This window comes from Corvus brachyrhynchos, unplaced genomic scaffold (assembly GCF_000691975.1).
Source record: "Corvus brachyrhynchos isolate BGI_N302 unplaced genomic scaffold, ASM69197v1 scaffold48, whole genome shotgun sequence".
Taxonomy (NCBI): Eukaryota; Metazoa; Chordata; class Aves; order Passeriformes; family Corvidae; genus Corvus; species Corvus brachyrhynchos.
This window is the reverse complement of record NW_008240027.1, coordinates 529,867-544,333: the sequence shown is the minus strand read 5'-3', so window position 1 is coordinate 544,333 and position 14,467 is coordinate 529,867. Positions and strand designations below refer to the sequence as shown.

Below are 14,467 nucleotides of genomic sequence, written 5' to 3'. Positions count from 1 at the left end.
TGAGTTCTGTATAATAAAAAAACTATGGCTGTTATATTTTGGAAACATTAGCCAGTATTCATCTGTGCTTGAGGATCACTCAAGATTTGTTGAATTTTAAAAAGTGTAACGAAATACACTGAAAAGCCCTCATTAAGTAATCCATAATAAATTAAAAATAATATTTCTTGTCTTTTCTATTTTATTATGTATTTTCACAGCACAAAATGGGTCATTAATATTACTTTGTTTACAATTGTCATTCCATTGCAAATAATTCTACTGCTAATTTGGGCTAAATGTGATATTCTCCCTGACATACAATATTTCTACTCCAATTTTCCGCTTTCACGTGATAAACTTCTTATCCTAAGATTCAAAATCCATTTTTGTTTGATGTTCAAACAAAGTAAATGGATGATAGAACTCCAAATGCTTTCTACGATGGAGAGAATGGTTTCTTTTAAAAGAAAGGAAACAAAACTCAAAACTGAACCAATATTACCCAGAAAGAGGAAAAGAAATAATTAAATGATAATGGAAAGCATTAGAGAGACAAAGCATCCATGAAAGGATTGAAAAAGCAAAAGTGAATTTCAAACTGCTTCCAAACCATAAATCTAAGTGACAAAGGAACATATTTTCATATGCAACAGTAAAGCAAAACAGGAGAAGTACAAAGATTTATTAGTTCCTTTTGAGCACAGAAGTATTTCTTAAAGTGAAACTAACTCACAGGGCTCTACTACACGCATATATTTCAGTGATAACAGTGAATGTATTGAAATTATGTTGCTCTAATAACTTTCTTTTTTGCAAATACTAGTTTAGGCTAATTTTCAACAGAACTGGTAACAATGGATACTGGCAGGTGCAGGCAGATCAAAACATTTGTTCTGACCTGCTCATACTGTGATTATGGGAAACTGGATAAAAAGTAAGACCACGCATAGACTTCTCTTGCGATCAGTTTACAATAATAAAAAAGTAGAAAATTCCAGAATAAACAGCAGAATTTTTAGTAACTGGTGCTGACAAAAACATACTGTAAGTATTAGTCAAATACTGCAGTCAATCTGGATTAGTACAACAAAGGTTCACTGAAACCAGCTGTATTAATTACCATCATTTCTTTCTGCCCCAAGACATCCAGACTGGACTCTCAGATTGCCAAGCAGAGGAACGTGGCTTCTGAACAGCTTTATGCAACTACCAAATCTCACCTGTTACAAGCAAGTCTGAGATGTGTATTCTAAACAAGAAATTCCATGAAACCTCCTGCAGAAATACCAACTACTTTAACTTAAGAGGCTTTTTACAAACGAGATCACCTTGCTATACACACAGCTACTTTGAAACCATTACTTTCAGAGGTTACAAAAATTGACTGCTATGAGTCTAGGCTAAAAAAAATATTATTCCATTTAGACTTTTAAATTAATTCAGTAATATTTAAATAACCAAATTACTAATTGTGCCCCAGTAGTAAGAGAAGCAATCCCTACCTGTGTTATTCTTGGCAGGCTTTTCAAGGCAAAGGAATGAGTCAGCTTTTTCCTGTAGCTTGTTATACTTGCTGGCATCTCCCCAGCTTTGCAAGTCTCAAAAGTATTTCCAAGTGCTAGACGTGAAGTTACACCCACAAAGTTTATACAGAATGACAACATTTGTCCCCATCGTGGTTAAAATTTAACCAAAAACTGTAATTGAACCACAATGAAATGTCTTCTATGCATTCTGCTTTATTTCAGCTTGCTTTCTTTACAACAAATATACTTCATGAAAAGCTGCTAAACAATAGAATTGCTAATAAAGCAAAAAATTAACATTTCACCAAAAAATGCCACATGAATACATTCATACAGATGATTCACTTCATCAGCAAGAGAGCACGCGTTGAAATAGTTTACAATTAGCACTCTAGATGTGGTTTCCCATTTCTCCCTACGTCTTTGGTGGCTTCAGCAAATTTTTTCCTGTCACTCCTACAACATGCCTAAATGCACTAGGAAGCCTTTCAACAGCTAGATGTACTTCTAAAATTCTGAGGAAAAAAAACCCACTACATTTTGCACAGTTCCTTAATTTTATATTGTCACTACCTAATTCCCCAAAGTTCAATCTCAATAAAAAAAAAATCCACAACTGAATGTGTTTTCCTGGCACAACGAAAGTAAAGAACATGTACAGATTTATAAGAAGCTTAAGGATATGAGGAAAACAATCTACTCTCAACAACCTCTCAAAACTCGTTCACATAGAAAGGGAAAGTAGACCATAAGGTACCTGCTACTTTGACACACATACAAGTATCTTGGTCTTAGTCACTAATGTCACAACTTTGACTTTAATGCTGCTTCACCTTCTAACAGAAAGGAATGCTTATGCTTAATATCAAAACATATTTCGTTACTCCTTAAAACATTAAGCTAGAAAGCAGGAGACAAAGAAATCAAAGGCTATGCCTTGATATGAATACTGAAAAATACCTATGTTCTGAACTCCCATATTTTTACCCCTCTCCTAATTATTTTATGTAAATTTGGGTGGCAACACTAAAATGAGAGGTTTAAGGATAGCTACCTCATGACAATATATTTTTGTTCAGTTTTTTTTAAAAAAAAAAGTGGAGTTTTTTTAATCACTCATTGTAACAACATATTAGCTCTTAGAAAGTACTACCAGGGAAGAAATTTCAGGGCACAAGAACTGAGGACACAAAGTCACAGAAGTACTGCCAAAAGCCTAAGGCCCCTTCACTGAAAAGCCACAATAACATGAAATATCAAGAGTGTTCCAATGACCCCAACTGTAGTCAGCCAACTGCCTAATCACTAATCCATAATAAAAAAAAAAAATTATGCAAGATTTAGCTGAAAAGTTTGGAAAGTAGAAAATCCCAAGCCAAAGTATGTAACATGCAAGTTTTCTCACAGTATTTCTCCAACAGCCTGTGCTGTACTGCTGGAGGGGCAGCAACCCAGGGCTTCCAGGACAGGCTAAGGAGAGTTTATTTAAATAAAACTAGAACCTGTTCAGATATTCAACAGTATTATAAGTAAATCCACTTTTAAGACACTCTGCTTTGAAAGCCTGATGGCTCTAGATGACTCCTAGCTTTTATGGTAAAATTTATCACAACCGAGGTTCACTTGCAAAATAGCCACAGCACTGGCACAGATGCTGGTTCTTAAATAATTTACTTAGTTTTTCTCCTACTCACACAGTCCCAACATGACTCAATGACAGACTAAACACTTGTCAAACACATGTTTATAAGATGGGTGCAATTTTTAGTTCAACCAGTCATGGGGTAATAAACTACAGATATCTCATACCAGCTACTTCACTGTTAGTATATTCTAGAAATTTGTTCTGAAATTTGAATGTCTCAGGACAAATTAATGCTAAGCAATCTTCATAGAAACTACCAGTGCAGAGGAAGCACCTCTGAAAAAAGTATTTGTAAAAACTAAGGCAGGTGGGTGATGCATCCATAGAGCTCCAGCAGTACTATCAGGCACTACTGGGATCTCAGGTGCTGCTTTTTGTTTATTCTCAGAACACAAAATTCTCTGTTACAAGAAACAAAAGTCTTTCACCACAAACAGAAATCTAAATTTATTAGTCCCATTGCTTGTTTGATCACTATACAAGAAAAACTTAAGGAGGTTATTTCTTAAGTAAGTAAAATTACGTAACAAAAAACCTAAATTACTGAAGTAACTAAATTCCATCTGTTAATTGAAAAGGAGAGACAGAATTTACATTTTACTTTACTATATTGCCAGCAAAGTTTTACCTAAAAATCTTCTCCACTCTCCTTCTGTTCAGAAAGAGAACTAAAATTTCATATATATCATCACAGCAACAAAATACAGCCTTAAAACACATAATCACAACCCCTTTGTTATCCTCACATGAATAAAGCAGGTTTTGGGGGGCTTGGTTTGGGTTTTTTTTAAATGAATGAATGTGCATACAGCTATGTGGAAAGCCATACCATAATTACAACTGCCTATAGACCTACACATTTCATACAATCTTCCACAAAAAAAAATACATTAAAAGGAAACATGTTTTACCAGAGATTAAGGCATTTGGAAGTAAGTAAAACCAATTAATTAAATACTGTTTTTAAGAATTAACAAGTCGTCTGTGTTACCACACAGCTGCATAAAATACACAGCATGCATCTGAGCTTACTCAAAGACACAGAAATGCCACTTTGAAAGCTGCAAAAAGCTGGAAATACAGAGAATGAGAAATACAACAATTTTTGCAAGCAGGGATCCCTAATTTAACAAAAATACATACAAGACTTCCAAAGGGAATTTCTACAGTCCTTTATAAAAGACAAGTTCACATACAATTGTGTCCTGCTAGGAGAGATTAATGCTGCAGTTGGACACACAAAAAAACCTGCAACTCCTGAATTTCCTGGAGAACAGGCACCATTCCTGTGGGACACCTGCAGCAGTGGGATGCCCATCCACCAACACTCCTTGTGATTATCTAACTCTGTGTTCCTTCTTCCTTCCCTCTGCTGGCAGCAGGGTTGTGAATGCTGGACAGGCTCCTCAATGCAGTAACAGTGAGCATAAACCTGCTGAGCTGACAAGACCATGTTCCACAGGACACGAACATCCACAAGAGAACACCCTTCTAAAACAAAACTCTTAATGCTCCTTAAAAAGAAAAAAAAAAGGATAAAAAACCTCTGCTTCCAGCAGGCATGTGTGACTGTTCATTTGACCACAGGGAGAATGTTACTAATACACAGACAAGCCCGTGTTCCTAACAGTGAAAATCCCTCAGATCTAGTCGTAATGAGAGGAACATACCCTGAACTTCCCACTGGTCCCACAGTGAGTGCTGTCAAAAATGTGCCATATTCAGTATGCAATTCTAAAGCAAAGAAAACAGCAGGTCAACAGTACAAGATAAAAGGGTCAGTGTGATGAACACCATCACCATAACGTGCAGTCCTGGTTCCCAGCCACTAAAACACAGCCTGCTTGCAATGCAACAAGAGAGATGCTGAACACGACACAAGCATGTACTGAACACTGCCCCACATTTAAGGAAAAGAAAGGGCCATGCACTAAACTCAAATTAATCACCTAGTTTCTGGACTAATTCAAATAAATCAAAATAACAGAGAGATACCATGTCAAAGCTGTAGCAGGGCAAACCAGAGAGAAAAGACAGACAAAAGGCAATGTTAGTGTATCAATTTTACCGGCTTGCACTGAAATTTGCTATACATTATAACAGAAGGATTGTTACTGGTTAGAACACAGTAAGAGACAAAAATATCAGATTGCTGATAACTGTCAAGAGCCCATTTTTTGCCATTCCCACCTAAATGGGCACCTCCAAGAGAAACTGAAAAAGAAAAATTGCCAAGTCCTACCTAATTTTTCTCAGTTCAATTTTTTTTTGTCTGTTCAGTTGCTTTTTTCCAAAACACATTATGTAGATGTAAATATACATATACAAAATTAGTACTTATAGTCAAAAAAAATCCTGTCTGACAAATAGCTACTATTTTCCAAGAGGTTTACAAGCAACATGCAAAAAACCCCCATCTACTGTGTAGGTTATTAAAATTAAAAACTATAGTTGAGAACTGAAGCTTTATAAAAACAGATGTTCAAAATACACAGTTTCTCCCTTCAAGATACAGAATTGCTTCTTGTCAGGTGATTCTTGGAATCTGAGTATGACATGAACTGCAACTCATCCCACCTCCAGGTGCACTTTACTGCTGGTTTTACTGAAGTTATACTGTGCTTTGATCCTCTACCAGAATATAGAACAACCAGGCCAAGTATAGCAGGAAGGCACAAAGGTCATTTTGAAAATAAAAAACAGGGGTGTGTGTATATATATATATATATATATATACACACACACACACACATACATATACACACAATCATTATACACGCATTTACAAGTAAATAGAATATTGGATAATAAACACCCCTATCCCCCTGTTATTTTGATGAAATTTATTTTCTTCTTAAAGCAACACTAAAAAGTACCTATATTACAATGTCTCTTGGAAAAGACATGAAATAAAAACAATTTTAAACCAGGGAACAGGAGTAACAACAGAAATGGCCATCTTGGAAAAAGCAGAAAATCAAGTGTGGTGAATCCTGCTCTTCATTCAAAAAACCTGTTCTGATTAATAGTACAGAATATAAAGCCATGCTGCATATGATGGACTTGAATTTTTCATTAAATCTGTGAAAGGTAGAGCAGACCAAGTTTCTTGCACAGATGCAAGCACTGGATCTCAAGAGAGCAAAGAGGTCTCACCTGTGTAATAACCTCACATATACAAAGGTCCACACTGCATAAGATCAAGTCACTAATGAGTCATTTTCCTTTAAATATGTACCATCATCAGAAACATTTCAACAGACAGAGTTGGGATTTTTCACAGTTTTATTGTTTTTACACAAAGTTTAAGACATATTTATGTGTCATTCTCACCTTCACATGCCAAAAAGAAGGTCAGAGTCTAAATGGCCAAGCTATGAAACCATCAGACTTTACAACGGACAGAAATTCCTAACTTCTGCTTCTTCAGATGGTAAAATTACTGTAAATTAATAGAGCTGAAAGAAATGACACTCAGGAAATAAGCCTCCCAGGGTTGCTGATATGTTAAGAGAGCGGGATCCATTTATGTCAGAATGCCTGAAGAGATCATTGTATTATCTATGTTGATCTTCTATAGCTCACAGAACATCTGAAACATTTCGTCGCCCAGCCTATAATAAGCCCTGTAATTAGGCTACAGTGTTCTAACACAGAAAAACCCGAAGCTGCTCTATATGCAGCAGACCACCACAAAGGCCAAGTCATATGCAGCAGAGGGGAGCTAATTATTGGCAAAATTAGACTTCATGATGCTACCAAGCAATTTTTACACTGTTACTGCATATGAATTCTTCTGCAGCACTCTTGTGACCGATTTTATTTCGAGCACCTGAACAAAGCCAAGCGACCAAACATTTAGGAGAGACAGCTTCCCATACTGCTTCAAGCAGCTACTGAAAAACATATACAACTGCTTTGAACATTACAAAACACATACAACTCTGAGACATTTAAATCCAGTTTATTTATTACCAAACTGAAGATAAATTAGAAGCAGTTAATATTGTCTTAGAGTATCCCATATCATGGATTAGAGATGAAGACTTCTAACTGGGAGTAAGTAATCTTTTAAAGTTAAAAAATAGGAAGCTGATGTTTCAGTTCTAAACTGAAAAGAAAAAGGAATTCTGTTTAACTCTTAACAAAAGTGGCTATTAGAAAAACTAAACCAAGAAAGGAGACCCTTATACTTAACCCAAGTTTGGCTTTGTTTAAAGGTAAAACTGAATGTCCAAAAGATAGAACATTGTAACACTCAAGTTATAGGAAAGACATTGGTGACACTTTAACCCTTAATACTAAAATCTAGCAAGACCGGGGGGAAAAAACGCAGGGACAAAGTAAGCAGAAGGAATATTTCCTCAGTGCAAACAAAGTAATCCTTAGAAAAGCTTACACAAACACACAGTACTTGTAGCACAATGTAAGAAACTCGTTTTGTGAACTTAATAACCTCTGCTGTCTCTGTGCATTCTGATCTACTTCTCTGTCAGCCCATGTCAGTACCTACTTCCCTGTTTCTGTTTGGGATCCTTCTGCTTTCTAGCTCACCAGGGCTCCTTCTTTTGGTTGTTTTGGCTGAAGTCCCAGAGAAATAACAACGCCCTTGAGCTGAGTGTCAGAGAGCTCAAGAAGCAACAGGTGCCCAAGGGAATATTCCACCTGGGTCTTTAGCACAGCCTCTGATAATGCACGATGCTTTTTCCCAAACAGGAACGTGGAATTGAGATACAGACAGCCTGACTGAAAAGCAAGAGTAAACAATTGCTTTGAGACAAGAACTTCCCTAACTTATGTGTTTGGTTTTTCCCCCTTTTGCTACAGGAGTATCCTGAACTTTGGTTGATGACATCCTAATAGGATTTGCTTAGCTTTCTACTTATTAGCCTGGGTGCCTCACAGAAGATTTCCTCATCACATACTGACTTCTGATTCTACTTCCAACGTCATAGAAGTAAAGGAATCAACATTTAAAAGCCTCTGAATCAGATGCACAAAACAAAGTGAAATTAGAGAAAACAGAAATTGTGTTCTTCCCATTTACTTAACACTGGGACCCAAAGGATGGCAGAGGAACCCTTACCAAAATCATAATTTCACTACTGTCGTCATGAACTGTGAACCAAGTTCTTCAAGTTTGGTTTTCCTTAGAAATCAAAAAAAAGTTCTGCTCTGACTTGAATGACATATTTAGTGCCAAACTAAAGGATTTCTTTAATTTTTCATCTCAGCTAAAAAAACTCCAAGACCTTTTGGTTGAATTAAAACAAACCCTCCCCAGTTTCTACGCACTGACTCGGTATACTTGACTACTGAATCAAAGGTATAAAAAAACCCCACCACAAACACAAAAAAACCCCACCACACATGGATCATACACTTTTAATTCCAAAATAAAAAATGCTACATTTCTCATAAGTCATGAGCCTTTCTTCAAGTACTTTTGAAATGCGAAAAACCCTCGCCTAACAGAGATATTTGATTCTCTCTCAATCCAGGAACTCCTATTCTTCAATTTTCTCTTCCTTCATTCTTCTGCTTCTACCTCCTTGTTAGATTAGCAGGATTTGGCTTCCACTCACACTCCTTTTTTTACAAGAAGGCTGCTTTTAATAAAAAGGAGACAGTGTCCTACTAATGACAGACCCTTAGGGCATCTTCTTCACTTACCCCTCCTCAATATTATTTTTTTTCTTCTACAACTTACTTTTTTCTTTTTCATAGACATTCCTCTCATTCATCTTCTGCCTAGTTTCAAAAACTATGTACCTTCCTCAAGTACCTCTTGCATCCTTAATTTTTTACCATTTTTTACTTTCCCCATGCCTTTTTTAAGCTTGCACATTTAGGTCATTACTTCTTATCTCTCTATATTCTACTTCTAGATCATCTAGTAATCACTAATAAAATTCAGTATTTAAAGGTGTTCTCACAGCCATTCTCACAGCTTTAGATACTTCACTCTTCTTTCTGCTCCTTCTGGAGTCCCAGAAGAGACTTACTTGTTCTGACCATTTTTCATGGCAGTTCTATCATTCAACCCAACCTGTTGAGCTTTTACTGTAATGCACACAATTTACAGATCTCCCAAAACCACATCCAACAGATCGAATGGATTGTATTGGGAACTTCATAACCTGAACAGAATGCATAAGGCTATTCCTTGCCTTCCAATAAACACTTGAATTTTCAAAAGAGCTCATGCCACGTCACTACAAACTACTATGACAAAAGATGCTTTAACTCCACCACTCTGTCAACACACATCTGGGTTTTTCTGTTTGAAGCCTCTGATGACAGGCACTCCCTTTTTGCTCACTGGCGTCTCACTCTTGCTCATACCGTGACATGTTGCAAAATAAAGACTCTGTGTTCATTTTAACACGTAGTTTCAAGTGTTGGGACTATGTACTGTTTTTTCACAATAGGTTACAGTTGAAACTATGTCCACAGCCAATTTTGGAAATCTAATTTTTTTTATAATAACTTTCTGATATTTTGGACTGGTCCAAAGGTCATTCATTTGGAAAAGAGAAAAAAAAAAAAGGAGGAAATCAAGTGTTTTACAATTTAAAGGAAGATCACTTGCTTTTTAATTAAGTTTGTTGTATTTTACACTTCTAAACCTTAAGAAATTGGATTAATAGTTTCTTTATTTACTAATCCTATGAAAAGTCTTAAAACACCTACAACTATTTTGCTTGGTTTCTTCCTATTTGTATGCACATTGAACCTTGTTACAAAATAGATGAGGTTTTTTCAGGATGAGTGTTGGTTGGGTTTTTTGTTTGTAGTTAATGGTGTCTGAGTAGCACCAAATCTAAATAAAGCTATGGCTTTAATCATCTGACTCCATTTTGCATAACCACCAACAATAGGAGAGCAACAATCTTCACTTTAAACAAAAAGCACATGGAAATTTGAAAAAGTTGGTTTACCTTCCATTTCTTCCTCAGGAACCTAAATCCTCAAAAAACCATCTGTGTATACAGAGGTTTTCTTCTAAAAACACTGCCCTTCATAATACTTCTTACAAAATGATGCCAAAAGGAAACTAAACACAGTATGAGACATGGATTTAGAGGACAAGAAAGAAATGAAAAAAGCCTGAAGACAATCAGAGCAGAGCAGGGTTTGTACAACTCAGGCTCACGTTTACTTGGAGATGAGGTTTTAACAGACCAGAAACAGTCTGCACAGAACAAACTGTTTGTCCCAGCCACGAGACACCCCCAAATTTGAAATAAAGCTACCAGCTGTCTCAGCAAGATGCCATGTCACTGTTATGTGGGGTTGATCTATGAAGTCATTTTCTTAGAATACTTACCACTAAATCCCAGTTATTTTGTTCAAGCAACGTTATAGCTTCATCAATATTTTCAATACCAGTACATGCCTAAAAATAAAAAGAAGCAATAAACAGAATTAAAAGCATTGATCAAAATCAGGTTATTAATACTTATAATTCAATTAATTTCAGTAGGATGACAGGAAAGGTATAGGTTTTTCCTTTCTGTTACGAAAGGGCAATCCAGGAATCAGACTTCAAGTTTTAAACATCAAACATTTAATATAATGCCCTGTTCCACCAGAGGATTCTTGTGTAACCTTGAGCAAGCCACCTAGGGAAGCAAGACCAAGTAGTTATTTGTAAAATTAGGACAATAGTGCTGTCCCACAAAGGCGTTTTGAGAATTCTACCTTCAAAACTTGAAGCACTCATACTACTTTAAAAGGGAGCACAAAAAACCTTGAAGTTCTAGCCCTGTACTCTGGCTTTACCTAGTTCAAGAAATCTAACACAATAGCATTTTTAAGGTAATGTTAACCTCACAAAACCATATTTTAAATTGAGCTTAATTCCAAATGCAAGAGCACCTCTACTCAGCAAAATCCGCGATGCGGCAACCTGCTGCCTTTTTTTGATACCCAGACCTTTTCAACTATTCAACTTCAGCAGGCAGAGCACTGCTCTTCATTCTGCCACATATTTGCCACCATTCACATTGAAGCATATCAGATATATTTTACCAGAGGTGAAAAAAAGGAAACAGTTAAGTTTCTTTTTGGAATTTATTATCTTTCATCCTAACCAAAGCTATGCTCTGTATTCAAACACACAAGAGGAGTTCAGACTTTTACAAGATCTGAAACATGATCATGTTCCTTCTGCTCTACCACAGTTATATAAAACTGCACCAAAAAAATAAAAACCCAAACCTTTTAACAGTAATAATACAGAGCTAGATAGCAGCAGCAAACACATCAGTTTTCCTGATTCCCTTTATGTCGTAAGAGAAGAAGAAGGCTAAGCAGACTTTTTTTCCTTCCAAGACATAAAAAGCCATCAGGTTTTTGCAATTTTCTGACTTTTCTCCCAATTTTCAACGAAGAAGACATAAAAAGAAGAAATCACAGAGAAATTCAAGGCAAATTCTCTCTTCCTAAATTCAACATTGAAAAATTCCACACTTACAAAGCACTACATGCAGTATGTCAACACAAAATGGACCAGCCTGAAGGACCTCAAGGATCACAAGATGAAATTATGGAGAATTTTGCCAGCAGAGGGGAGGCAGCAGTTTCTACTGCTACACAGTGCTCTCATGACCACATTGGTCCTCTCTGCAACAAGACAAAATTTCTTCCACTTCAGAGCATGCTGTGTTAATGCTGAATTTCACCCACTTCACATTGGGAGTGCTAGAACAATAGCACTTTGCTCTTCAGAAGCATCATTTTGCCTTATTTTCCATTATTTCTGAAGTTAAAAATGAGACAGTGCTTCAACACAATCCCCAGCAAATGCTTATGCATTTATATACACTTATGCCAGGTAGATTTGAAGAGTACAGGGCTTGAGCTTGTCATTTCTGAAATCACAGGAGGGTTCATGCTACCATCAACCCGCCACTGGAACTGATGTAAACAGCTCTGCTGCAAAAATCTTACTTTGAGAAAAAGTGACAGTCTGAGATTCTGTTTACATTTGAGTGAAATACACTTAATCAGGTCATTACAGAAATAGTTACTATTTCTCATTTGTCAGCCCTGCAAAATCTGTATGACCTTTTTAAGAACTACATTCTGTTCCAACCTACAATAAGAACTTGACCAACGCTTGTTTCACCCCTGGGCTGTGCAGATGAAGTTGAGAAGATGGTACCTACGATTCAGGATTTAAACTGGTTTTAGTTGCTCCCTCTTTTTATCATCCCTGAAGCTCTGCTGACTTGTCACTGACCACTCTTAGCCCACACTAACTGCAAATCAATTCAGCTCACTTTGGCATACTTTTATTTTGAGATAAACAACACAAAATTAGCTTACCCTTCTACCAGAGCACACAGTGAAAGGAGTTAACTCATCACAGTGAAGGCAGAGTAATTAAACAACTAATTCACCTGTGCGCCTGCATCCTTCCTGAATCATCTTTCTGGTGATTTACAACGTAAAACAGAAGCCTGCTTTTGGTCACTTAGCAATGCAGAGTCACTGGGTAACAAGAATGGACAGATGTAAAAACCAGCTGAAAGTAAAAATCATCAGAATTCATAATAGCCAAGACAAGCAGATTTGGTTAAAATCTTTACACCATTTTTAAAATTCCTTTTAATAGTTGATTTTGAGGAGTTCTTAAACTAAGATTTCACTTTCCAGATGGACCATTTTTGCTAGTTGTCAATAAAACAGAAAACAAACATTTCAGAATTGCAAGAGGAAAGAATGAGTGCTACTTGTCAACATAACCACAAAACAGACATTCCAGGATCTTCCTCAACACACTGTTAATGTCAGAGTTGCAGCAAACTAAGATTATCCAAAACCTTATTATATTTCACTATTTCAACATTCAGACACTACACACTACAACATACAAATCCCTGCATCAAGTCAGAAGCCATTAGTAAAACCAAAAACCCCCAGCAACTAAAAATTAAAGCTGCTTCCTTGTACCTGCATCATATCATGCAAGCTAAATTAAAGAAAATCATCTGGTTTGCATGTCTTTGATTTTCCCTAAGAAATTAAGCACACAAGACCGGCAGTCCCTCACTGCCAAGTGTGACGTGACGTCAAACGCTGTGTAGTGACAGATTAGTCCCAGAACAACCTGGCCTGCTCCTGTCTTTGTTTTCTTTAGGGAAACACACACAGGAAACCAGCAGGTTCTGTGAGCAACAGAATTAACAAAGTCTGGTTCCTCGTGGGTTTGTCTCTCATTCCTAATTGCAAGGGCTGATTTAAGCTTTTCCTTTGGCTGGAATATTTATAAGAGCTTCTTTTAATGGACTTCTTTCCATGTTACCTGGCTGTATTTTAATTAAATTTGGAATCATTTCATTGGTACAAATCCATGGGACACCTGGCACCTTAGGACTCTATGCCTTACTTATCTAGAAAGGCAGACTAGAATTCACAGGGTTTAATTATTTACAGTACCTAAAGATTTTTTCCTCATGTTTATTCCTTTTATTCTACCCAAGCAAGAAACAAACAAACAAAAATTTAATAGGAAAAAAGAAAAAAAGTTAAATCTGTGCAGAAACAGAAGTGAAAAAACCCTTCAAAATATAGCACAGCAGATGAGCTGTAAAGATGCAAAAATACATCTTTGTTGCTGAGCAAGTAAACTGAGGGACTAAGGAGATATTTTATTATTCACAGATTTTATTCAGCTCTATTTTCATGAGACCAGCTTAACAGAAGGCATTAAATATTTTAAAAGAAAATTCCTACATGAATACTACTAAATCTTGTTTCAATCAACAACCAGCACATCCTCTAAGTCATCAAAAGATGAAAGAAACAAGCCACCACAGAAAAGGTAAAACCTTGAAGGCTCACTGATTTGTAAACCTTTACACATCAGAAAGAAACCAAAGAATTTTTTTTTTGGAGGACAAAGGAGAAGAAAAGGTAGAACAAGTTCTTCCACCTCCTTTTCTCTGCATTTCCTATAAATCTAAGATATCATTTTCAGCCTTCACAGCAGCTCCAGAGTCTCTGCAGTCACTTCTGTGCTTTTCCAGACCACACAAGCAAAAAATGAAAGCAAAGATGAAAAAACTATTGTTGTGTACTGAATACATAATCAGATTCTGAAGATAAAATTATTTAATGTTAAAAACAACTTTCTTAGTGTAGGTTACGGGCAGGACGGATGGAGACGGAGACATCTCTATAAGCAGGTCTTGGGGCACAGTCGGGTTATTGTAAAAAGCTTGGGTATAGGGGCACTGCTCAGAGCTGCCGGACTCAGCTCTGAGCAGGCCCAAGAGAGTAAGCAGGTGAGAGAGAGAGAGGGAGG

At 36.6% G+C, this 14,467-nt stretch overlaps 1 protein-coding gene across 1 annotated transcript in view; it reads right to left on the bottom strand.

The window, feature by feature from the left end:
• FAF1 (Fas associated factor 1) overlaps positions 1–14,467 on the bottom strand; it is a 152,658-nt gene that overhangs the window by 124,801 nt on the left and 13,390 nt on the right. Inside the window, exon 2 of the mRNA XM_008640751.2 lies at positions 10,484–10,552. Coding sequence (XP_008638973.2) covers positions 10,484–10,552 — 69 coding nt within the window. The remainder of the gene's footprint in view (positions 1–10,483; positions 10,553–14,467) is intronic.